Consider the following 25728-nt stretch of genomic DNA (forward strand, 5'->3'; position numbering starts at 1 on the left):
TGGCCAGAAATAATTTATCCATGAGCCCTGAACCGGTAATAATCAGATATGTTGGTTTAGCTTGTCAGTGTGAATTAAATCTAAGTATTTATTTGTATTTTTAACCGATTTAAAAGTGAAAGTAAAACTCCGGGAATTGAACCTGTAGGGGCGCTATTTCTCTCAGACAATGGAAGTCTGAAGCACACACACTCAAACAGAGGGACAGAGTGAGATGAGATGTCTGACAGTTTTTTAATTTTCTGTTATCCATAAAGTGTTGTAAAGTCGTGAAACTATCCATATTTACTCAGAATGACTTTTTTTCTGTACGAAAAAAGGTTTTGAAGTGTTTGGAATTTAAAAATGCAGGAAAATTAATAATTCCATTTTTAATGTCATTTAAAAAAATCACCACGACAAAACCGTTTAAGCTATCCAAAATCCATTGGCAATTTAAGTTGTTTAAAATATTTTGGCATCATGTAGACAAAGTTTGGTGTGTATAGTGTTACTCTCCTCTGAGCAGTATGCATTAATTCACAGCTAAATGTAAAAAAAAATCCACATTCAAATCAAAATAGCTGACTTCCTGTTGATCGTAGCTGATGACTGTGAATTAGAAAGTTGTCCTTCTTGATAAGAAAAATTTTTGTACCGAGTTTGGTGTCTGTACCTAAAACTAACCCCGCCACTTTTGACAAAAGGTGGCGCTATAGAGTGCCTCTTCCACGCCCTCTTATGAACTTTTGCCAGTGTCTAGTTATCATAAATACTGATATGTGTTCTGAGTTTGATGAAATTCTAAGCATGTTATATGCCTAAAAATCACCTGAGAAGTATTCCAGTTTAACTTGTTGCCACGGCAACAATATTTTTAGATATCAATATCCCCCCAGCAGATTTATATCGGCTGTGTTTTAACATTATTCTGATGAAGTTTGAAGCAAATCGAGTAAAAATAAGATGCTGAATTCAAATCATTTTGAAAATGACACACTTCCTGCTGCCAGTTGGTGGCGCTATAACTTTGACTCCTAATAGTCACATATATGCGATCGACATCATACAACGAATAATCTGATGCAGTTTGATTAAAATCAGGAAATGTATGTGGATGGTATTAGACACTTCCTGTTTCTCATTTCTCGCCATAATTTCAACACCTCGCCACGAGCAAACCGTTCGAGATATCAAAAATCCCCTGGCAATTTTTCATCCCCAATGTCTTGAGATCATGTTGACCGAATTTGGTGGCAATCGGCAAAAAAACCTATGACAAGTATTTCAAATTCCAGAGCATGCGCTTTTTACATAACTCTAAAAAGCTGACTTCCTGTTGGGCGGAGCCGAATGACATGCAGTACGAAAGTTGTTCAGCACGATGAGATCTATATGTGTACTGAGTTTCATATTAATACGAGCAAGTATGTGTGAGCTATACATCAACATTTATGACTGTGTTCCAGGGGGCGCCATAGAGCCCCTGTGCCACGCCCGGGTCCCAGCCTCTGCAGGCTCCTAAAGGCCACAGATTCCAAAGTGTGCGCAAATTTTCAAGAGTTTTTGAGTATGTTAAGGACCCCAAAAGCCCCCACAACTTTGACGAAAAATATGAATACTAAACCCTAAATATCCAACTTCCTGTTGGGCGGAGCCTATGACATGCAGTACAAAAGTTGTTTGGTTTGATGAGATCTACATGTGTACCGAGTTTCGTGTGTCTACGTGCAAGTATGTATGATATATGGCCCTCAGTATTCCAGGGGGCGCTGTAGAGCCCCTGTGCCACGCCCGTGTATCAGTCTCTGCCCGGCCCTAATGGCCGCAGGTTCCAATGTGTGTGCCAATTTTCAAGACTTTTTAAGCATGTTAAGGGCCCCAAAAGCCCCCGAAACCTTGAAGAAAAATAATAATAATAACAAATAATCCTAAGGAAAACAATAGGGCTCTCGCCCTCCAGGCTTGAGCCCTAATAATAACAAATAATCCTAAGGAAAACAATAGGGCTCTCGCCCTCCAGGCTTGAGCCCTAATAATTGCCAATGCAATCATAAAAATAACTGCATCATATAATCTTTTTTTAATTACTGTAAATTATGTAAAAATGTAAATTACATAAAAGTGTAATATAATAAAATATACACACATACAACCCCATTTGGGGTTGCTAAGATTTTTTTTCTCTTATGCACACTATAGTGCAATAATTTGCTCAAAAATACAGTAAAAAATATTTATATTGTAAAAAGATATCAATTATTTCATATTTGTCTATTTCATATGATGCTTCAAAAATCATTCTAATATGCTGATTTGTTGCACAAGAAACATTTTTTATTATAAATGATGAAAACAGTTATGTTGCTTAATAAGTTTGTGGAAATCAGTACACGTTTTCAGGATTCTTTGAAGAACAGAAAGTTCAAAAGAGCATACTTTATTTGAAATCTAAATCTTTTGTAAATGAATTGCCTTTACTTTCACTTTTGATCAATTTAATGCATCTTTTGTTGAATAAAAGTGTTAGTTTGTTTCTAACCCAAAACACAATTTCTTGATCTCTTTCCATGGTTCAGATTCACTGAATTATGATCTAGTTCTGATGTAATCAAATGCTGACTGTATTCTCACCCTTTCCAGTGCGGAAGGTCAGCATGGCGGGCTGGCCCTCTCCTGCAGCGCTGCGGGCCACCATCAGAACCTCATACAGGCTGGACGGCTCCAGCTCAGACAGGGGCAGGGACTTCTCACTGCCTGGCACTCGCACTGTGTGCCAGTTCCCCACTACATTACCCATGTCATCCACCTACAGGGACATTCAGCACATGCTTAGTCAGGTGACAGTCTTACCGTATTTAGTGATCTCATGCACATAGGCATATCTTTCAAGTCGCTTTGCACTTTGTCTTTGCACATACTGCACGTAAAGTTCAATGAAGAACGGTAACGTCTCTTTTATTCTCCTACTCTGAATAATGACAAAAGATCACCCCACTCAACTATTCCTGAGAGCACAAACTGTCACTTTTTCCTGAGCCAAAGTGACAAACGTGGTCAATGCAATCTTGAAAAGAACCAGAGAAGTTTTATTAGCCAAGGGAGCATATAATTGAACACAGGCTTTTAAAGAGGAAATTACCAACTTCTTACCAAAACGCTCTTGGCTGGCAGATACTGTTGAATTGTGTTAGCACTGACTTTTACAGTTAATGGTAGAGGGCGCTGTTATGAGTACGTGCTCATTCTCAAATCTAATAACTATAAATCTGACCTGATAATTAACGCCAGGGGAAAGAAAAAGGTGGAGAAAGATCCAGTCATTCTTGACGAGGTAAGAATTATCTATATTTTGTGGCCCACTTAAATTACATCAGTAAAACATTCATAACAGAAAATCAACAAGTGTACTTTATGATTTCTTACCTTGCGGTATTTAACGAAGTATGCATTGATAGGGATGCCCCAGTCCCGACCTGCCCGCCACTCTAGATCATACATGTTGGGTTTGTGTGTTTGCGGTGGGCTGATTATGATTGGTGCTTCTGGCATAGGTTTGTCATTTATTCTCTCGGTTGGCGGTCCTACAGTTTCACCAAGCCCCGCCTCCCCTATGGAGAGGAACAGTTCGTCGCCATCGTCGCTCTGGATAGGGTGGACAGAAGTCTGCGTCTCCATGAGAGCTCCAGACATGGAACTCGAATGGGGTTCTGTAGGGGGAAAAAACAACTCTGGTCATAAATTTTATCTTTTTACTTTTTTTTTTTTTTTTCAGATATACTTACACAAATAAGTACCAAATAATATTAATTAACTACATTACTATAGTACTTATTGTAGGGTTGAAGTTAGGGTTAGGTTTAGGGCTTGTACTTATGCATAATGTATACATAATATACTGTTACTACTATAGTAAGTACGTCACATTAAAATCAAGTGTTTACATTTTACTTTTCAAATATTAGTATATAGGATAATTACACACTCTGTCAATATGCAAGCCTGGAAACTACTTTTCCAACTTTTACTTTTCCACTAGCATTAAAATAAAAAGCCAGGAACCTCAAAGGGAAAATACAATAAAGCTCTATTATTAATTAATTTAGTTTTATTAAACCCCACCAGAATGGTCCATTTGGGAATCTGTGCATCAGACGCTGGCTTGGCAGCCGAGTAGAAGATTTGTGAACTTGTATTTAGTAAAAGACGACTTGCACACATATGAGTTCCTTTTCTGTGCGAGTAGCCATACACTGTGAGTGTTGTATACATTACAATATTCAAGTCACCGCTGAGTATCAGTAAGATAGCAATTGAATAATTCCAGCTAAACAGTTGAAAAGCAGTTGTACAAGAGGTATGGTTTGCTGGTGGTTCTTAGGATAGTTCTAGTTCTCGGTTGTTGGGTGTGTGGCACTGGTTAACCTTATAAAACAAACAGTCCCACAGTCTGTAACACAAGAGGTCAAACCGGACCTGCCGCCAGCCACCACACATTCCACACTCCGGCCATTAAAATACCAAAGTGAATCAGAGCACTTCACCAGCTCTCAAACCCACCTTCTAATCATGTCCTGTTTAAGCCAAAAGGCTATTCCTAAGTGCTTTATGGGATAGCCACAGTATTACACCTCCATCTGAAATTAATGAAAAGTACTAAGCTTTCATATTTTTGAAGAAATTTTCAGTGTAACAATGCATGGACTTGTTTGAATTTGCCAGGCTGTTGCTAGGGTGTTCAGTGTGGTTGCTAGGTCATTGTGAGGGTGTTCTATGCAGCTGCTTACTGGCACCCTCCTCACATTCAAGTCATTATGATATTCTAGTCACTAAATTTGACTCAGATTACACCTTCAAAGTAAGTCTATGGCCCTGTCCCAATACCAACACTTGCTTGCAAGCATCAAGGAGTGTACAAGACTGTCCCAGATCTGAAAACTACAAACCTCAGTGCCCTCAAGACACACTATTAAGTCCACTTAAGTACACACTCTAAAACCGCTTAGGAACAGTTTTTAAGGCTACAGTACAAGTTAAATCAATTAAATATTCCATAAAATTTGGTAGTCAAATGTAAAATGTTGCACATTTTATTGTTGCAGAAATGAGTATGTGTATTTTGTAAAATCTTTTGTAAAAGTCTATCTGGACTACTGAACAGACATTTAGTAAAATGCAAATGATTGAAAATCAAAATGTATATTAAAGCAAACCAAAGGGAAGTCAAAAGTTGAGTCAAAAGCAAAGTGAATACTTTACTTGCATTATTACAACATTTGGATGCAAGTCTGTCCCATCAGGTAATCAAAAGTTGTACACATACTTGCAGTTTTCACACTTACTTGATATATTTCCGGTATTTGGCCCAAGTGTTCATATAAGTAGACAAGTGGTCAAGTGCAAAGTGTCTTTTTTAACAGTTTATCATCCACCAGATAATTTGAGGTATAATCAATTTCCATAGCACAAACAATACTGAAGCCAAACCTTATACTTCGGTTACGGGTTTGTTCAAATCCCTAATCATTACTATGAGCAATAGTAATAGCGAACACCCCTAATGAAACCACAATATGGTAAATATTGCTCTGAAGCTTTGATCTTCTCTCTTTTTCCGTACAGTAGATGTTTCTCCTTTGTGACTCACATGTGCCTGACTATGTGTGATCATTAATGATTGGTGTGGTGGGTATAATATAAACACTACAAGGGTGAGGCAGAGACACAGAAAGCGATTTTAAGAGGAACAGTCTGGTTCAGACTGTGATCGGGCTGTACATCATCTCGACTCGCCCACTGGCAGAGCCAAACTCACTGGAGGCCCTGCATGTGTACCGCCCAGCATGAGCGGCAGTCACAGTCTGGATGTACAAGTTGCAGAAGTCAGCACAAGACATGGCAAGGCGGATAGAGTGGTCAACTGGCGACCAGCCTGCCACTGGATGCTGAAGTAGCAGGACGGAATGTGTAGTGATTGGACCAGCACAGTTGTACCAGTGGGTAACAGGAAGTGTCTTTCCACAAGCGAGAGTTACAGAGTCACCCTCCACACAGACGCCGCTTTCAGGAGGGAACAGGATTGTGGGCTTGGAATTTGTCACCTAAAAGACCCCATGCATTCAACATTTGAAAATATATAAAAGGAAAATCGAGTTAATATCGTTAGCTAGATCTTAAGCATTAAATCCACAACATGTTTTCCCAGTCCCAGAGCTGATCACGTCTAATGCCGTTTCTTCTTTTTCCAGCAGCCTGTGGATCACGTATCCATCTCAAATCCTGCTGTTAAACATAAACAACTCTGCTTTTACATTGACCTGCATTTTATCAGGGCGAAATAAATCACTCTTGTAGCCGAGCCAGGAAAAAAACGTTACGAGCCAAGATTCGGAAAAGACCTCCGTCATGTTTTATCTATCCTGAAGTCTGCATATCTCTAAGCTTATCAATCACGTTTGGAGATAGAGCAAGGCTGAGGAATAGCCTCAGAGGAGGGCAGGGGAGGGCTGTGTGTGTGAGAGAGAGATATAGGGCTAGTTGTGTGTGATGTTGACAGCTGGGTGGTCTAGTCCTCGTCATAACCTTGTGCAGTTACTCCTTACATTCCGCTGTCCAAGAGCTTATCCCCAACAGCATGCACAAAGCTCACACTCACAGCCTTCTCATTGCCAGCCAAATACTGTACACCCACCACAGCTCCCCTTCTCCAGCCAAACTCCAGCTAAACTCTCAGCCCTGCTGGAAGGATATACAGTCCCAATTCACAGTACGGTAAACCTGGATCTTCTGCTACTTCTGCTAGTAAAAATCTCTCTTAAAGAATTGATAATTACGCAGGGTGTTCTGGGTAGTTGTCAGGCTTTTGTAAATGTGTTCTGGATGGTTGCTATAGGGTTCATCGTCTTACCTGATTGAACACTGAGTCTTCCCGCCGATTGTGCAGAGCTAATTCCATTGTCAAACAGGCACTGGTAGATTCCCTGATCTTGAACCATTATTGAAGAGATGTGAAGGGAGGGGCCAGCGATTCGGAGGCGGGTTGAAGAAGCGAGAGGGGTGGAGTTGAGGAGCCATGTGATGGCGGGGGTTGGACTACCACTGGCAGCACAGGTAAATCTTACAGAAGAGCCTACAGTCACAGCCTGATCTGACAAACCTTGCAGGACGCTTACTTGCGCTGTAAAGAGGTAAAGCGTGGAGTTATTATACACAATGTAATAATACAACTATTGTCCATGAAGCGCTAAGCACGGGCTAACCTACTTAATATTTCTAACATATGATCATTTTGTTGTTCATTGTTAGTAAAGTATGTATAAAGAATAAAAAATGGCAATGCTAGCATTTGTTGTGCAGGAGTATAAACATTTTATAAACAGGTTTTATTTTTTTTTCCAAAAAAGTTTCCAAGTTGGACATCCTGTACCATTTTATTGCATATTTCCTATGTATAAAAATGGGAAATTCTGACTTTCTCAGTTGAATGAATAATAATTAATAATAATTCAGCCCCTCCATGCAAGGAACATTACCCAGTGATTCCATAAAAAATATGTTGAGCTTGAGAAGAATCTGAACTACATGGATTGAGCTGCCCCAAACCTTGGTGGCTTGATAGGATATTAATATTATTCCTTACCAAGCACATTCACAGTGTAGATGACACTGACCACAGCTCCACGGTCAGTCAGAACAGAGCAGCGGTAACGTCCTCCATCACTCAGCTGAATGTCATTCAACACCAGGTTGCTTTGCAACAACATCCATTTGGAATTTAAAGAAAGCTCCACCCCATCTTTAATCCATTTGACCTTTGAAGAACGACTTCCTGATATGACACATTCAAGGGTCAGAGATCCAGACTGGTCCACTGTTAGATTGCGAGGGGTCACAGGATAGACGATCCTTATAGGTGATGGGACTTCTGAATCTACATAAAAAAAAAAAAGAGTGCAATCACATTATTCCTTCATTCAAAAATATTGCAATTTTAATTGACAGTAAAACACAATATCTAACAACAGAAAAAACATCTCAGAAAATATAGCTGCTGATTTTATAGCAAAATATGGGAAGTATAACACTCACATCTTTGTGGTACCTAGAGAAAAACTAATAGAGTTTGCTCAACCAACCTCTGACCATGAGTTTAGTGCCATGATCCTCTACTTGAGTCTCTCGGGTTAAAGGGTTATAAGCACCACACTTATACATGCCCTGATGTTCTGAAGACACTGAGACAATCTGAAGGGTCCCAGAGGGCAGGATTAAATACTCGTCTGAAAACCGACAAAAGAAAAAAACTCTCAAAATGTTCATCTGTATTTTCAAGTGTTTCTGGAGGGTTTGGCATTTGAAGCTGTATAGTCTGTACCTGTAGACTGTTCCAGCCATTTCCCCCGTATCCGGAAGCGTGGCAGAGCAGATGGATTGCTGCGAGGAAGTGGGCATTCGATAACAGCAGTTTCGCCCTTATTTACAGTAAATGTCCTCCGATGGCTCTCGGCAAACCTCTCAATATCTGAAAGAAGAAATCTAAAGAGTGCTCAATCGTTTTAAAGCAACACATATAATAAAACACTGAAGAGTTTTATTTTGCAATATGAAAAGAAGAGTGTACATTGTCCTGCTTTTTACATGACTACCTATGAAGTAAACAAATAAATAAACATAAAATGATTTTGAGATGGAGAAGGAAGCTTTGGAGTGATGTTTCGTACTTTGACAACAGTCAATTCATTATATCATAATCATTATACAAAATATCTGACCAAAGAATGTGGCAACTAACCGATCAGAATCAAACATCTGCGCAATAAACTGGAACATTCATTCAAAAGTAGCAGCAGTTCACACAAAGACCTTCTGTCAAAGAGGTGTTTATATTGGATTGTGAGTGCCAGAGAACATGTGCTTTCTACTGAATAATGCAGTCTATCTGCAGCCCTAATCAGACCCTGGGTCGGCTGCCGGGGGTTTGCGTCTGATAGGGCGCCCTTCCCGGCATCAGCTCTCGGTACGACACAGGAAGCCCCCAGGCTCATTAAGGATACTGCTAAAGAGGTGTCTGGATAAGTGCCAGATTAAAAAGAAAGAGCCATTTCCTTCCCCTCCAACACTCATCTATAGTTGGCCATTCTAACAGTGTTAATGGCTCGAGAAATCCGCCTTCTGATACTTCCTGTCTTTCTTCTCCAGCGACTTCATTGAAGTGCATTCTTGTAAGAGTGTTGTTCTTAAAGCTGCGCTAAAAGTGTATTTGTCAGCCTGCTATGTATGTGATCAAATATGCCTACCTGCAATGTGCACCCGTGCATGCCGGCTGATGATGGAGCCCATCTCGGACTGAGCCAAGCACTGGTAGGACCCCGTGAGAACCGGTTGGAGAGATGACAGCGAGAGGGAGCCTGGACTAAGTTCCACTCCAGACAGGTGGCTAGGGTCTAGTGGTTGACCCTGAAACAGCCAGCTGATTCTGGCGGTGGCTGGTCGCGTTGTGCAGTGCAGGTGGACCGCACCGCCCTGCTTCTGTACCACAGAGAGAGGTTCCGCACGAAAAGATAGAGACAGGACAGCTGAAGGAGAGAGACGGGGAGAAATAAAGAAAAGAATAATATCAACAGACCATTATACATAAATATTCCTAGACTAGCTTGAATCACTGCACACATGTGCGCCCCAATGTTTTTTTTTTAAGTGTTACTAACATGGGCAGTTGAGGAGCAGGGTATGGCAGACACAGAGCACAGCGGACAACAATCTCAGGCCACTGTCCTCCATGACGCTGTTTCACCTCTGCAAACTAACCAGGGGCCTCACACACACCCCCTCCACACACACTGCACACCTGAAACGCATAAAAACAATTCAGAAACATTAAAAACAGTCATGGGCAATACAATATTTGAAAAGACTGAACATTGTCAATAACATGGTTTCGCATGGTTCATGCAACAGTAAAGACAACAGAATGACAGCAGAACATAAAATGTGGACACTTTTGCCACATATTTTGTGTTGACTGTAGAGGAAAATCTGCAGAATTCTTCATAATTCTGTAAAGTGGATTTAAATACAGTTAACTAGCAGAAACAATGATCAAATTAGCTGAAATAATAATGTGCATGTTAAATTACAGTTATTCTAAGTGGAATAAGTGCATCCCTAGTTGGTTGTTTTGGTGTCTCTAAAATATTTTGTTCCAAAGATATGTTTTAGGTTGCTCCTTTATTCATGTCTTTATTATTATGCAATGATAAAACAACAACAACATAAAAAACCTACATCTCCCCTCAAAAAGCCACACAAATATTTGTAGTATTCATAACTATAGCGCAAAGAAGTTTAATACTACAGAGGTTTGCTTAGATCACTAGTTGAAGTGCCTCAACAAACACCAATAATAAAAGTTACCCACATACTCTTTCTACAGATACTAAGTAGCACTTCTTTCATCTTTCTATCTGTAGCTGTTCGAGAAGCTCAGCTTGTATGAATGATAAAACCTAATATTTCACAGTTAATCCCAGACAATACTTTCAGTAACCTTTATGACGCATCCACTTATGCACGCCTTGATCTCACACAGCCTTCCCCAAAGAGAAATTTCTTTCTGTTGATCTACGGGCCATTCCCACAGAGCGCTTCTCCAGTGAAACAGAAATTCCTGAACTTCTGCACCCCCTCCCTCACCATCAACCTACAACCCTTCTTCTCCCTTGCCCCCTTCATTTCTGCCCGTCTCCGATGGTCTCCTTGTGGTCTACTCCTAATATCACTATCCAGTCACAGTGCACTGCTTTCTCACAGACTCACCGTAGCCTGAAGAGCCTCCACATGGTGTTCACACACTCACACACCCTAAAAGAAAGACAAGGGGAGCGCCCAAATGGTAAGACATGGAGAAGAGTGAAAGGATCGTAATTAGGAGCATTCCTCTTTGCTTTTGAACCCATCCCTCCCCAAGCGCCAGTGCTCTGTATCTGGGCTGCGTTAATCCGGAGGGCCTTTGATCCCAGGATACTGGTCTGTGAGTGAAGTTTGGGCCGGGGGCTGGCAGACAATAGCCGCCCAGCTGTGATATTCACATTGAGGGTGCCATGGGGCTCTGTGCCCGGCCCAACAGCAGCCCAAAGGACAAGCCACTCGACTGGGTCAAATTAAAGAGGTTATGCCTGGGTGAGACCACTTAGGATCAACAGGTCTGTGACATGAAACACATGTTAAAATTTACACACATTCAAGCATACTAAATACCTCCTCTTGTGTTTCTTATATCTCTTCAACATTTCTCTTTAGCAGTGCTTGCTGTGACAAGCAGTACTATATGCTACCATTTCTCAAAGTGTATTAAAAACATAATAGGTCAACTAATTTAACTGAAAAATCCCATAAAATTACACAAGCACAAATCAGAGATATAGCTTGGGACCAAATTTAGGAGTGGGCTCTTTGGTCAACCATTCAGATCACTTTAGAATCCACCTAAAAATGCTCTAGCAACCATTCATTGCATAGCATTGTGCTAAAACAAGAGTATATTAGCATAACCATACTGCAACGACCTGTCAACTACCCACAAGACCTTTGGATGAGTGCTGGACAGAAAAATCTAGTAGCTAGTTGCATTCTGTTTGAATTTATCATCTCATCATTCATATTAGCTGCAGTAAGACCTAAAATCATTCTTTGCAAGCATCAAACATGCACATACATACATATCATCTCCCCCGCCCCCTTGCGGGACCACTCAGAGGAAGACGAAGTAGGAAACACAGGAAATAATAAACTCTCCCAGCCTCCTGCTCTCGTCCCCTTTAAACCCAAATGTCAAGGGTCACTGGAGAGCAGAAAGTCAGTGCGTGTCTGGCAGTTGTGGCCCCACTCCTTGGGGTCACCCCAAAAAACAGGGTGATAAAGGGATCTGCATTTCACAAGCACGACAGGCAAGAAGGGAGCAAGACAGATGAGCCTTTAATAAATCTACACATTTTTGACAACAGATTTCATAGAAACTTTACAAAGATTAGTCATAAACTCTATAGGTTAGGCTATAAACATGTGTGTGTGCATGGTTCTTCAGCCCAAGGATTATAAGGTTATTGTGTCTTATCCACGAGTCCCAACAAGCCCTCTGCAGTGCCCCTATGCCATCAGTGGAAACAATCTTCTCACTCCCATAATAATAATAATATATAATTACAACATAACAACAGCCTTGAATGAAACGCAGATAAAGCAACATAGTGCAACATAGCCCGTGTGTACATAGGTGCTGGCGTGTACCCTTAGAGGCGTGGGTATAAGTATGACCATGAATCAAGATATCTGGTGTGAGGAGTGACGCTGCACCTCTTGCTATCTCTACAACAGATCTGGCATGATGAGGAAACACAAGCATCATTCCTGTGTTCTATCTCTGTGCCTTTCTTTTGACATCCGCCTGTATGTACTAGGCTCAGGGCAGAGAGACACTTTGTTGGATATCTTCTGTCCCCCATCAGAGAAACAGACAGCTACTACTAAATGCAAGCAAGAGAGACAGTAGGAAATTGGAGCAGTCTTGAGCCTTCAAGAACAGAGCTATAATATATATATATAGAGAGAGAGAGAGAGAGAGAGAGAGATCGGGTTGTGGAGTGCTGAGACATGTCTGATAGCAGAAGGGAAGGGAAGTCCCCTATACCTGCAGATCTCCATCACACAGGCCACTTCAAAAGAGAAAATTAAGGGCAAAGGGAAAACAGTGCAGATGGAAGCAAGGGTTTAACAAACAGAGAGAATTACAAACATTACCCTGACAGTGCCTCTATTTATGTAACATCATTGCACTACCAATGACTCCAGCAAGAATGTTTGCTATTGCAGTTATTGAACTGAGGACTCTTTACTCTTGCCCATCCATTCCTTGCTGGAAGAACCTGCCTTAAAGTATGAAACAATCAATAACCATATATTACCAGCTTTGACTGACTATAAATCTTAGAAATCTACCATCAGGAAATACATTTGGCTGAATATTCCAGGAACCCTCAACATAAATATTAACAGACAAGGAATTTTCTTGATAGCTTCTTAGTAAGCTCTATTAAACACTTTTAAATAGATGAAGGGTATAGGTAGTGTTGCACAGCTGATGTCCTTTCCTGTTGCAAAGACCAGCTTAGACTATTATGAATTTTCTTGTTGGTTGAGGCTGGTTGGCTGTGGGCAAGACCATGCCGTTCTACAGCAAACTCTAGAATAACGTTTTAGCTTAGGCTAGTTATGAAGCTTGGTGGGGATGCTAGCAGCATCCCATCCCAACCCATAAGACAACATATGCTAATCCTCAGAGATATTTGGTTTACAAAGATGGCTCTTTAGCCAGCATGCTACTCCAAACATAGCAGAAGACTTCTCCTACATGCCTCTTTCCATTCTGTTTTTAATTTTGAGCATGATTGAAGACTTTCTCAAGCCAAAAGTCACGATTCACACACACTGAGCGTTTTTCTGAGAGGCTTGATCTAACAGCAGTCCAACAAACCCACAGGCAGTTCAGGATCATATATCTAACCTTATCAGTTGTCAGATTGAAAACTAGGGCTCTGTATTGCCAAGAATCTGGTGATACGACACGCATCACAATACAGGGGTTGCAATGCGAATATGTTGCGATACATTGGGATACTGTAAGCAAGGAGATATATTGGGATATTTCTTATTTTAGGAATAGTATATATTGTCAGGAAAGCTGTCATTAAGAACGCAACACCATATGCAAACCTTAGCAATATTTATTTTTATTTTTTTTTAAACGGAACACAGTGGGATCTGCATTTGCAATAATAAGCCCCTGTATCATTCAACGTTATTGCTTTTGTGAAGTACAAGTAAAGGGGGATAAATTAAAGTGCTTGCAGGATCATTCAGTTAAATGTACAGGTTTTTACATTGAGTCATTTAACAGATGTTTTTATCCAAAGCGACTTACAAATGAGGACAACGGAAGCAATCAAAAACAACAAAAGAGCAATGATATATGTGCTATAACAAGTCTCAGCTAGCTTAAACGCAGTACATATAGCAAGAGCTTTTAAATAATATAATAAATAAAAAGAAAACAGACAGAACAGAAAAAGAACAAAGCAAGCTATTTTTTAAATGAGGGAAGGGTACAGTCACGGGACGACCGTCCCGCCTGCTGCGGCCCGCACAAGCCTCTTCACACGGGTTGCGGCAAGTGGTGGAACCCGAGGCGGAGCGAGCATCACAGTCCCGCAGTGGACATTACAACAAAAGCCCACATGACGGTACTCTTCAGCTTTGTACACCAAGACAGGAACAGGGACAAATCTTTCACCCTCCATTACTAGCAGCGAACTACATTAGTGGCGTGATCTAATACTAGTATTTCCTGTCACTTAGGATTTGTTCAGAGATGAAGACTGCCATCTATAGGTCTGGGAAAAAAACTCAACATGAAACAACTGCCATGATTTTTTTTTTTATATTGATATTCTGTCTTTGAGAATCGATACAGTTTCACCAAACAAAATATCGCGATACTCACGTGTATCGATATTTTCTTACACCCCTAGTGAAAACTGTTTTTTCTTACTGTCTTCTCTCTGGATTAAGGGAGTAAGTCCAGGATCATACCTGAGATCCTGCCAAAGTGTAGGGAAGAAAGGCAAGACTCCTTGGGATGTCTAAGAGCATCCATCTTTAAAATCTTCTGCAGTTTTACCAAGACTATCGTAGCCATTAATTCAAGTTTAGTACAGTCTATCTCTGCTAAAAAATAAGGGTGGATCTATGTATGTGACAACATAGCCTCTACAAAAACATTCTGCTGGAATGAAGGTTGAAATCTGGCAAAAAGATGGATGCAGTGTAAGCAGAAAATAAAACAGGATGACAGCACGGAAAATAAACAGTCTGACAAGCCCCTAGATGCGTGAGTAAAGTGGGCGGGAAGTGGTAACTGAAGACCTAGAAAAAAAAATGTGTGAACAAGAATGAGTCTTTCTCTGCAGGCAGTGCTTAAAAAGGGTCATCTGCCCTCTGCCCCAGATCCCTGTCATATTGAGTAAACACGAACAAAGGATCCCATAGGGCTATAGAAGAACAGGTCACAACTGGTATAAAAGTAAAGGCCTGAACTTGACAGGTAAGAATCAAACAAACCTAGCACGTAAAGCTCAACAAAATGGATGTAAATGCTTATCCTATTAAACAATCAAATGTCTCATATGGCTATGTTTATTAGGGAATGCAGAAAGCAGCAGAAACATGAGGGGCACTATAAAAAGAAGGAGAGTGAAAAACAGAGAACAGAAGCAGAGGAGTAAGTGAATATCATTTCTGATAGTTTGATCTGACCCCCCACATTCCAACAGGCAAGAGAGTGAGGTGAAGGAGATCAACAAAGTGGAGAGATTACAAAAATGAAAGAAAAAGAAAAACACTACAAAATAAGACTGGTGGAAGTGAATGGAGTACGCCCCTCAAAAGTGAGAGAAAACAAAAATTGATGCAGGAAGAACAGGAGGTAGGAGAGTGTGAGGAATGGAGTGTCAGTGAGAAAAAAAAAAAAGAGGATTCATCGGGAGGTGAATAGTTGCTAAACCTCAGCTAATTTCCCAAGATAACGCCTGACAGACAAACTCATACAGTGTGAACCTTACTTGTAATCCTCCCAGTCAACTGACAGTACAATGCCTTGACTTGGTGCAATCAGAGAGACCTGGCAAAGCAATATAAATCAGGAAAGGGAGAAGGACTAAGAGACTGGAAGAGAGGATGGGAACCAAGGTCCAGTATGGATCACCCGAGTGGGGCTATAACAGGCTACAAGTTGCAGGAATGAGGGAAGCTCCAGGCCATGCAGATGGGACTAATGAATGGAAATACTGGGCCTCTGAACTGAGCAGTGATTAAAGGGGGCTGACATTATTAAAAAGAGAGAGAGGAAAAGGAACAGGAGAGAGAGAGAGAAAGACAGAGTAAGAGAAATCTGTAAGCTACTAAGCATTAAAAGGGGAACATTTGCACTTTCTTTTACCATGAACAGAGATGAGAATCAAACTGCAGTTAGGCAGCACTTATCAGCATTCAGAATGCTACAATGCCTAAGAAAGGGCAAACAGAAGTTAACCTTCAACTGCTCTCTTTCGTGAAAGAGTGGGTGAGTATGTATGAGTGTAAAGAGGCATTACATTAGGAGTATGATACTACATCCTAGGACTGGCCTCCCCCATCTGTAAAAAACAGCCCTGAGGTGAGATGCTCTTGGGTTGATGGGGCACAGCCTGGACAACCATGGCATGGTGAAACAGTGAAAGGAAAGATGGGAGGGGAGGAGAGAAGACAGGAATGAGAACAGAGGCCCAAGGGATCAGACAGTCACCTCTAACAAAGCACTGTTTACCAGGAACACACACATCTCTTTCCCGCCTCTCTCCTCCCAGGGGGATTCTCAGCAGAAACAACCCGGTCTACCTCCGCCTCCTTACCATGAGTGCCAGGCTTCAGACCAGGGAGGCAGTGCTAATTCCTGCCCCAGGCAGCCTTGCCTTGGTCACAAACACTCTACACACAGATCACCCGGTAAGATGGGGGGGAGGGAGACCCTTAGCCCCAGTACAGTACAGAAGAACCCTTTTAATTGGAGTTGTTCTGTGGTGTCTTGTTTGCCTGGGAACAGGAGGCAGTGGCGGTGTGGAAGGGGAGGTGGTGACAGAGGAGGGGTGCAGAGGTAAAGGGGCCATTCCCAAGGTTTTCAACAACAGGGATTAGGCAGAAGGCTGAAACTCAATAGGGTCGTCTCAAACACTGGAAATGGATCTCAGGATATTCTTTCGCACAAGGCCACAGCCAAAACTGTGGAAAAGCAACATGCTTAACTAACAACACCCACAGTACTGTGGGAGTTACAGAATATCCTTCCAGCTGAGTTCACAGCTACTCAGAACCCTCGAGGGGACGTTTGCACACAGGAAGGGTAGTTCTAATGGAGAGGAGGAATGTTACAGACAGGAGAGACAGCGGTTCTGTCTGCCCAGAGGGTGTGCTGAGAGACAAAGTTGATAGGCAGGCCGTTCCAAGAGTGTCTTATTCATCAGCCAAGCAGTAAAGGATGAGAATTAGTGTGTATGTATGGCGGTTAGAGTCAGCCGAGCATTAGATGACTTCTATGTGTATGCCAAGCACTCACATGGAAAGGAACAGGAACATGTCAAAGCTGTGTCCTAGTTACATGCACATGTTCCAGACACATTGTGCTGTGGTTCTCATGATGGAAAAGCAGGACTGGTCCATGTTCCCTCTAGATGCTTTTTAAGTCTTACACATTTAAAAACAGACTTGAGTTTTTAAAAGGATGACAGCTGCAGAAAAGTTGGTGGCAGCTAGCGATTTATCATCTAATGTCTACATATCTCTGCTCTCCTCTCTCTCTGCTTCAGCTCAGATTCAGTCCTCCCTCGCCCTCCTGGATTCCATCACCTCTCCATCACCATGGCAACTAAGCTGGACATAGAGCTACACAACAGGTCCTGCTCAGTATCCCGCCGACAGGTCTTTGGCCTCCGACCAAAAGCACTCACAGAGCAGGGACATATATTAGAAGTTGCGATTCAAAGCATGCACAAAACAAAAACAAGATGACAGCAGGACCTGAAATCTTCACAGGCAAATAATGAAGACCAGGAACATCACTCTGACATTAATGCTGGCCAAAGACTGAAGAGTGTAAGAGATAAAATTCACAACTAGATATGTAATATATACTGAACCAAGAAAATGTTTAGATAAAAAGGGTCAAGATTCATGGTGAATAATTAGTTTTAGGGTATAATGCTGGCAGAACCTGATTTTACCAAGTGAGACATGTCCCTGGAACAACATTGTGATTAACCGATCAGATTTGAAGAACCAGTTTATAGATTTTGTGAAGTTTACACTTAAAATCACTGTTTGTTGCTTGTACATCAGTGTCATTCATCTATCATTTCCTCTGATTTTAGGGATTACTCATGGTTAGGGTTAGGTTTAGGTGTAGGGAAATGGTCAAGAATATATTTTTGGAGTAAAATGTTGTTCCAGTGTCAACAAAATATGTTGACCTAGGAACACATCTAACACAGCAAAATCAGGACGTGCATAATGCTGTGCCGTTTCAAGCATTGGGTTATCCAAAAAAAATTACATTATAGAACAAAAACAAACAAATTGTTAGAGGCTTAGAAGCCCCCCCCCCCCCCCCCCCCCAAACATACGGCCAACTCTCTGCCTTGTATGCACAAGCTTGAGGGCTCCGAAATAAATATCCACTCCAAACACTGCCTCTGACTGAATCTATTTAGGTTGTCTAAATGTTTATCTGTCTTGTCTTGTAGCCCTCTGCAAGCAAAGAGGTCATGTTTTCCACAGCTTCCAAAATAACAAAACAAATTGTGTGGTGTGAGTTCAACAAACGTGCTTGTCTGAATTGCTATCACTGGCTTCATTTCAGATAGCTGAACTCTCTGTCATGCCCATGCTTCAGCCATTGCCTTATCCTGGAGGTGAGCAGATTCTTGACAGTGGCATCAGATGGTGCCAATACCAGCATAACTTTAATAAAATATAATAATAATAATAATAATAATAATAATAATAATAATAATAATAGTAATACAGCTTGCAATCACTACATTTGTAGTACACTTTTTCTATTACTGAAAGGGAAATGGTGGCACACTGGATTCAACAGATGGGGAAAGTTTATAAAAGGCCTCATTCGGATCACCAATGGATAAGGTTTTACTAGACACAGACCCAGAAGTTTGTTTTTTCGAGAACCATAAATATTATGCATCTCCATCCTGTATCTTAATCTAATCTGGGTTGTTGTAAAGAGATGGGTCAGATGTGTAACAATGTAGGGCTTTCTTTGGGCTTTCCCCTGTAATTAATTCCCGTTTCCTCAAGCAGTTGAAAAAGACTATAAATGACCATTTAACTTTGTTTCCTAGAGGGGCTGACTCTTCCCGCAATGCGAGGCTCAAAATGGCACTTACAACCACAAGCCTAACAGTAGTACTACCCACAGTGCCTCAGGCTCTGATCCACCAGTTATGTAGCCCTTCCAAACAAACAGTCTGTTTGTCAGGAGCAAGGGGGAGCCACCCGTGGCTGCTTTTGCCTCAATATAGTCCTGCTGATCTGTTGCCTGGCATGGGCACTGGGCTACAGAGAAAGCCCATGTCAAATGTCGCTTATGGGCTGCAGTGTTGGAAACAGAATGCTGTGGTGTAGCTGGGCTCATACAAAAGGAGAAAAAAATGAAAGATATACAAGGAAGAGTTCTGGCTGCTCTCAAGGATGGACTTAGAAGAGGATCTGGTGAAGGAGGGTCAGTTCAGGAAGTCTCAGATAAATGAATCTTAAAAACAGGAAGGTGCTGAGGATGCAAAAAAAAAACCTTCTACATTCTGCACAGGGTCAGGGCTTCCTCTGTCTTTTTTAAATGTGGGAACTGTCAGCAATGTGTAAAGTTCAGAAGTTCACTCCCATCATTACCCCAGGATTCTGTAACTGTCCCATATATTGACAAAGTCGATTGAGTTTATTTGACCAACAACAGCTAAGTGTGCATAATTCCATAGAGCAACTTCCTTGAGCAATTTGGTCTTCTCAATAATTATTAGTGGTCAACCGATATATCGCCAAGGCTGATATATCGGCCGATATTTGCCATTTTGTTTAAATATTGCCATTGGACGATACGTTTTTCTGCTTGGCCGATGTGTTAGAGGCGGAACTTTTACTTTGACAGCGTCTGAGAGCACACAGCTCACATTTTCCCTCTTGTTCGCTGTCATCATTAACAGTTCTGTCTAATACGGATAAAAGTCTGTCTAATAATCAGATAGAACAGTTAAACGAAGGAATTCATGTATACAAAAAGTATTATAACGATTGCTTTTATATTATCAGTAATAGAAAGGCAAACATTATATTACTTTCTTGTTTGCCATCAGCATTAAGCAAATGCACATTTATATAATTTAAACAAATCTTTGAATGGCTAATGAAAATTTAATTTTACAAACCTTGCAAACTTGTGATCTTATGGAGTGTGCATTTTTATCCAGCATGATTGTGCATTCTCTGTGTGATAGTTGGTCCGTGACAATTGAATGCTTTAAAATTTAAACTAGTGAGTTCAAATTATGCTGTGCTTTATGTATTTGCCCACTGTCATATTCATGTAATTTTCTCTGTTTGCTGTCTGTAAAATGAGTGTTACGCTTGTTTTATTTGAAAAATATGATTCCCAATGAACACAAACTTCCCAGAATACTAAGAGCCCTGTTGGTTACAGTGTTTACTTCCTTTTTAATTATGGTTTTATTAAATATTTATTTATTTGTGAAAAATACTTTGTCATCTATGTACTTTCGTATGTTTATTTTACACCCCTGCTTTCCAAGAAATCGGCTTTGGCTGTCAAAAAAACAATATCGGTTGACCACTTATAATTATCATAAAAAGCATGCTTATTTGGGGATTATAACTTATGCCGAAGAACTAGCGCTAAGCAAAACTGACTGTGGTGTCACCTTGAGTTGCATTTCATCACCTGCTTCGGTGCAAAAAAAGCTGCACTAGAACACACTGGACCGCCTACAGTATTCGCAAGTATTTTCCAAGCAAATTATGATTTTTTTTGTTTTTTTTTTGATGTGCTGTTGTGGTAGGCCAGTTTCAATATGCATACCTGGCACACTGCCTTTGTCTTGTCCTCATTCAATTTAAAGTGCTCCCACACAGCAGAGGTCTTCTGCATTTTTGTCTTCTCTTCCAGATGAACTGAATCATGACGTTCACTCATGAGCGATTCATAAGCCAATTTTCAGTGCCGATCCAGGCCAGTCAGCAGGGATACGGTTTAATTTTCCACTGTGATGCTAATAACAGAGCTCTTTGGAATGCAATACAAATGCGTCAGTCGTTGCTTTGGTGATGATATATAAACAGCGATATGGACGATGATCAGATATTTCAGTTTTTGGTACTCTTTTTTTATCTGAGATTTACTTCGGTTCAATAACAGAAAAAAAGACTCTCGACGGGAAATATAAAATAAACTATAACTGACAGTCCTTGGAACCGTTCGGCCCGATAGCATAAAAGCAGCTATATTCAAGTCCGAATGAAGACCGTTTCGCGGGGGATGCCAGGTGTTTAGATTATTAGAATCTCAAAAATGTAAATCAAATGCCAATCACCAAACGAATATTCAAATAATCAAATATTCTGATCCAGCCCTAGTCATTTCCCCATGTTCTATTAAACCTGTATGAATTTATTTCTTCTGCTGAACTAGAATATATTCTAAAGAATGTGGGTAACAAAACAGTTGCTGGTCCCCACTGATCTCCTTAGTATTGTTTTGGTCAGTGGGGACCAGAAACAGGTTTAGAACAACTTGAGGGTGAGTAAATGATTACAGAATTTTCATTTTTAGGAGAACTATCCCTTTAAACGACAACACACCCATCAGATGAGTAAACTTCCTGCACGATTGTGCCATTAACACACACAGGAGTCAAAGTACATCTCTGATGCACTGAAATCTAGACTATTGCAATTGACTGTACCCATCATTTAATTTCCATGCTCCTAATAAAAGTTGTAATTATTTTAGTTCTGTCTTTGCAGTGCCACAAAGGTATGACAAAGCTTGAGATGAAAATATTTTGATATCTGGCTCATAGGTGAGCCGATAGTATAGCTTTTCTATGTAGTATTTCAATTAATTACACATAAAAACTAGGGAGTAGATTTTAAAGATGTGTCTACACTTTCTGTTTAACTCTAAGGACGTTATAAGTATGGTGGTCAATGAATCATGAAAAAATTAATTCTTATTGTTGCCTCAGACCAGAGGGAGATGACCTTGGCGTCTAGTGAATTGAACCGTGTTAGGATAATCTTTTTAGAGCAAAATTTGCTACAATCTGTTGAGCGAGAAACAAAACCTGTGCGGTGTACCATTCACCCAATGTACATAACTGCTGGACAGTATCCATCACCACTTCCAGGGCCCTAAATCACAGCAACGCTTTGGCAGCCAGCCGTAATCCCTCTCCAATTCCTAAGGCACTCCAGAAGGACGACGACTCTCAGCTAACCCAGACTAATGAGACATGGATTTCAAGGATTAAAGGCAATTATTCCGGGTGGTGGACCAACAGAGTATCACTGTATTTATGGTATGTGTAATGCGCCATCATGAAATCTTCCACCTCTATGAAATCCTTTATACTGTTCGAAGTTGTACGTCATGGTCCATATTAAAAATAACTTCACATTTGTTTGGTGACTGGGGCCGATTAAGTATTCAGTGTGACTGTATGCTTGCCACACTGCAACACCACATTTGTCCTGTCAGCGAGAAATAAAAAAGGCAATTTATTAAATATCCATCATATATTTAAAATGTATTTTGGCTAAAAAAATTTCTTTCTATTTTTTTTTTATTATTAAGACATTAGTTTATTGAGAAATATCGTCCAGCCCCATGTGAAACTTTATTACTTCATCTCACCATCTATGGAATGGTGGTAAGAGCAAAGATCATAACCCCAAGCTAATTAAACCTTCAAACCACACAGCCCTACGAAATCACTTTCATCCCTCGCTGCCCAGGGCAAGTGTAAAAAGAAAGCTTCCTTACATCTGTTAGGCTACAGAGGCAGGGCAGAGGATGACTCCCTAAATACTCACTGAGTGCCCCGTTACTGATTCTCCAGTGCATTTATATTCTCTCCTGCCCACAGCCAAAAAAAAAAAACAAATATTGCACAAATCATTGCCTGAATTGCTCATTCCCCAAAACTGATCTCTTACAATTAGCATAGTCCTTACTACGGAGACAGGGTTTTTCTTGCCCATGTATTGATCTGAAGCAGTGTTTCCAACCCACAAACTGCGACAAACTACAACAGACCACCAGAATGACTGGAAAGGCCCATCACTGGGTCTGAATCATTACACATGCTTATATTCAAATTGGCCACTTAGCATACCTTTTCAACAGCCCCATGTGTTTATCATTACCCAGAACCCTCTACACGGCCAAACATTATTCTAGCGCTCTAAATAGAACTGCAGGGTTTAGCTGCAGTGTGTACTGGATAACCGATGCCCTGCTAATGATTTATAAACGGTCGGAACACTGATGGGTCATGACTTTACAATCACAAAAATGTCATCAAGTCATTTAATTAGAAAACTAAGAGGGCTTGATCACAAACATGAAAGGAAACAAAATGGGGAAGCAAAAGCAATTGAAAATAAGTACTTCTCGATCCAGCTTATCTAGAAAAATGAATGCTATGTTGTGCAAAAAGAGTGACCTCAGAAACTAGTAATGATTCGACTAAAGCATATGTATTAATGGGAAATGCTCACTTTTCCCCCCTCCAGGAAAAAAAAAAAATACAGATTGAGAGCGCGTCTCTGAAGGTGCCCACCTGTGGCCCAAAGCCTCATTGAAAAATATTCAGGGTGATGTTTTCTGGAACGTCAACTCCACCAGATTCTAAGTGCAGCCCCTATGTAAGAAAAGTCTGTTTGAAACAGTGGAAGCATACGGGCATCGTTGCATTCTAGTAACAGACAGAAAATGGAGATCCCATCTGAGATGTGGGAGCTTAATAAACACTATCTGTGATTGATAAAAGCTACTGGAGGAAAAGGACCGGAAACGTTTCTTTTCATCCTTCTCTTTTTAAGCTGATAAAAAAAAATATGGCAAAACATCACCATTAAAGTATAAGATATACATTTCCTACAAGCTACACAAAAAGTAACTAGATTGCTATGGTACAAGTCAAGCTAATTACACTGACATTACAAAGAGGAGCATTACATTTTATAAAATACATAACCATCAAATTGTTTTATCACAGCTGTATTTTTCTGGCAACAAAACGTCAAGGGTTTCTCAATTAGAGTGACACCACTGAAATAAAACAGACAAAAAATAGAACAGTAGTTTATTTTTAAAAAAAATTATTCAAAAGAAAGAAAAAAGCACACACACAAAGATTTAAAATGCAGGAATTCAGATTGAAAACATTCAAATTACCAATTGTTTTATTATTAATAATTATTTGCTTCTTTAGCTATGTTTGCAATTCAAAATAACATCAAAACATTGAAGGCGTAGTGGACGTAGGATGCAGGCAAAGCGAAGTGACGAACGTGGAAGCGCAGAGGAGAGAGGAAAACAAGTACAAGATAAGGATTTGTAAAGAAAAATGTTGGAGGATTTTAATACAAACCAAGATGTAAGCCTTTGCTAAACAAAGATACTTTGCTTCCATTGCACCTGTAACAAAACTTGGTATTCTCACCCATGGGCATCGGAACCATTGTATGTGGGTTGGATAAGACCCACCCAGTTTTTAAGATCAATGATATTGGACCCACTCACTTTTACCATCTCTAATTCAGCGCATATGTTTATTCACTTTTCAGAGTACCGCCACTTAAATCCGTTCCACTTCAGGAATGCACTAATAAATTAAACTCCATTCCGCATTTTAGCTACAGCCTTGACTTCCACACTGCGGCTTCCTCAAATCCATTCCACTTGGCTCATTCAGAGTCCGTATCAATCTGTGTTTTCACTAATCGCTCCTGCTGCACTCCAGCAACACAGCAAGATAAAGCATCATAGCATATGTGCTGCTCAGGTGGGTCTGGCTGTGTGCTCACATGGGCTTCTGTCACTAAACAAGCTGCTATTTAACTGAATGTTCAGAATTTCTTTGCCTGTTGCTTTTAAAGGCATCATATAGTCTTTGTTGAAGCCCTGAAAAACAGTTACACTTACACTATGTTGGATCCACCCACATTTGTGTTGCTTCCGACACGCACATGTTCTCACTGGAGCTTAGGCTGCACCCATATCCTACTTCATCCAGCCGGAACGCCATTCCGCTTGTGAACGCGCGTACCAGTTAGCGGAAGCTAGAGATTACATCCATTGGATATTTTTGTGCACAGATTCGGTTTAGGAGGCCTTTAACTATCATTTTAAATGTAGCATTTTGTCAAGCTATGGCCTGGTTTCACAGACAAGGCTTAAGTTAAACCAGGATTAGGCCATAGTTCAATTAGGACATGTAAGTATATTTTATAAATGTGTCTTAGAAAAAAACATTACCGGTGTGCATCTTGAGACAAATCAAACGTACCAACATATTTTAAGATATTTCAGTGCAAGTTTTGTACAGACATGCATTTTAGTCTGGGACTAGATCCTTGTCTGTGAAACCGGGGGTATAACACTACTCTTTTGAAAACAGCTGAACCATCAAGTTATTAAGTCTATAATAGCTCTGATATAACAAAAGGCAAAAGCTATTTCCTAAGATGAAGAGAAAAGAGACATCCTGAACAAACCTTCTACCACCACAATGATTTTAAAAACAACTCAAGCTGTTTATGTACTATACATTTGCGGTTATGAACTCTAAACATTGTTTTAGAGCGACATGAAACAATTTCGACAGCTCCAACTGTGCAAAGTGAGAATTTGTTGTGTAGTGATTATAAAGAGATGATAAGCATATGTTTAACCCATCAGCACAGTTGTCTTTCTCGCCATATTTTATTCTGACAAGATCATCTAAAGAATGAGAGATGGAGAGAGCCAACAGGTGAAAGAGAACAAGTTGGATTATACGTGACCGAGCTCAACAT

The 25728-nt window shown here is 40.5% G+C and overlaps 1 protein-coding gene across 1 annotated transcript in view; it reads right to left on the reverse strand.

The window, feature by feature from the left end:
• LOC127933823 (cell adhesion molecule-related/down-regulated by oncogenes-like) overlaps positions 1–25728 on the reverse strand; it is a 55304-nt gene that overhangs the window by 26811 nt on the left and 2765 nt on the right. The window contains exons 2-9 of the mRNA XM_052530837.1: positions 9687–9826; positions 9276–9554; positions 8354–8500; positions 8115–8258; positions 7619–7909; positions 6887–7156; positions 3406–3689; positions 2614–2788 (exon numbers count right to left, since the gene is read on the reverse strand). Of these exons, the coding sequence (XP_052386797.1) occupies positions 2614–2788; positions 3406–3689; positions 6887–7156; positions 7619–7909; positions 8115–8258; positions 8354–8500; positions 9276–9554; positions 9687–9759 (1663 nt within the window). The 5' untranslated portion in view covers positions 9760–9826. The remainder of the gene's footprint in view (positions 1–2613; positions 2789–3405; positions 3690–6886; positions 7157–7618; positions 7910–8114; positions 8259–8353; positions 8501–9275; positions 9555–9686; positions 9827–25728) is intronic.

This window comes from Carassius gibelio, chromosome A18 (assembly GCF_023724105.1).
Source record: "Carassius gibelio isolate Cgi1373 ecotype wild population from Czech Republic chromosome A18, carGib1.2-hapl.c, whole genome shotgun sequence".
In the NCBI taxonomy this organism is placed as follows: domain Eukaryota; kingdom Metazoa; phylum Chordata; class Actinopteri; order Cypriniformes; family Cyprinidae; genus Carassius; species Carassius gibelio.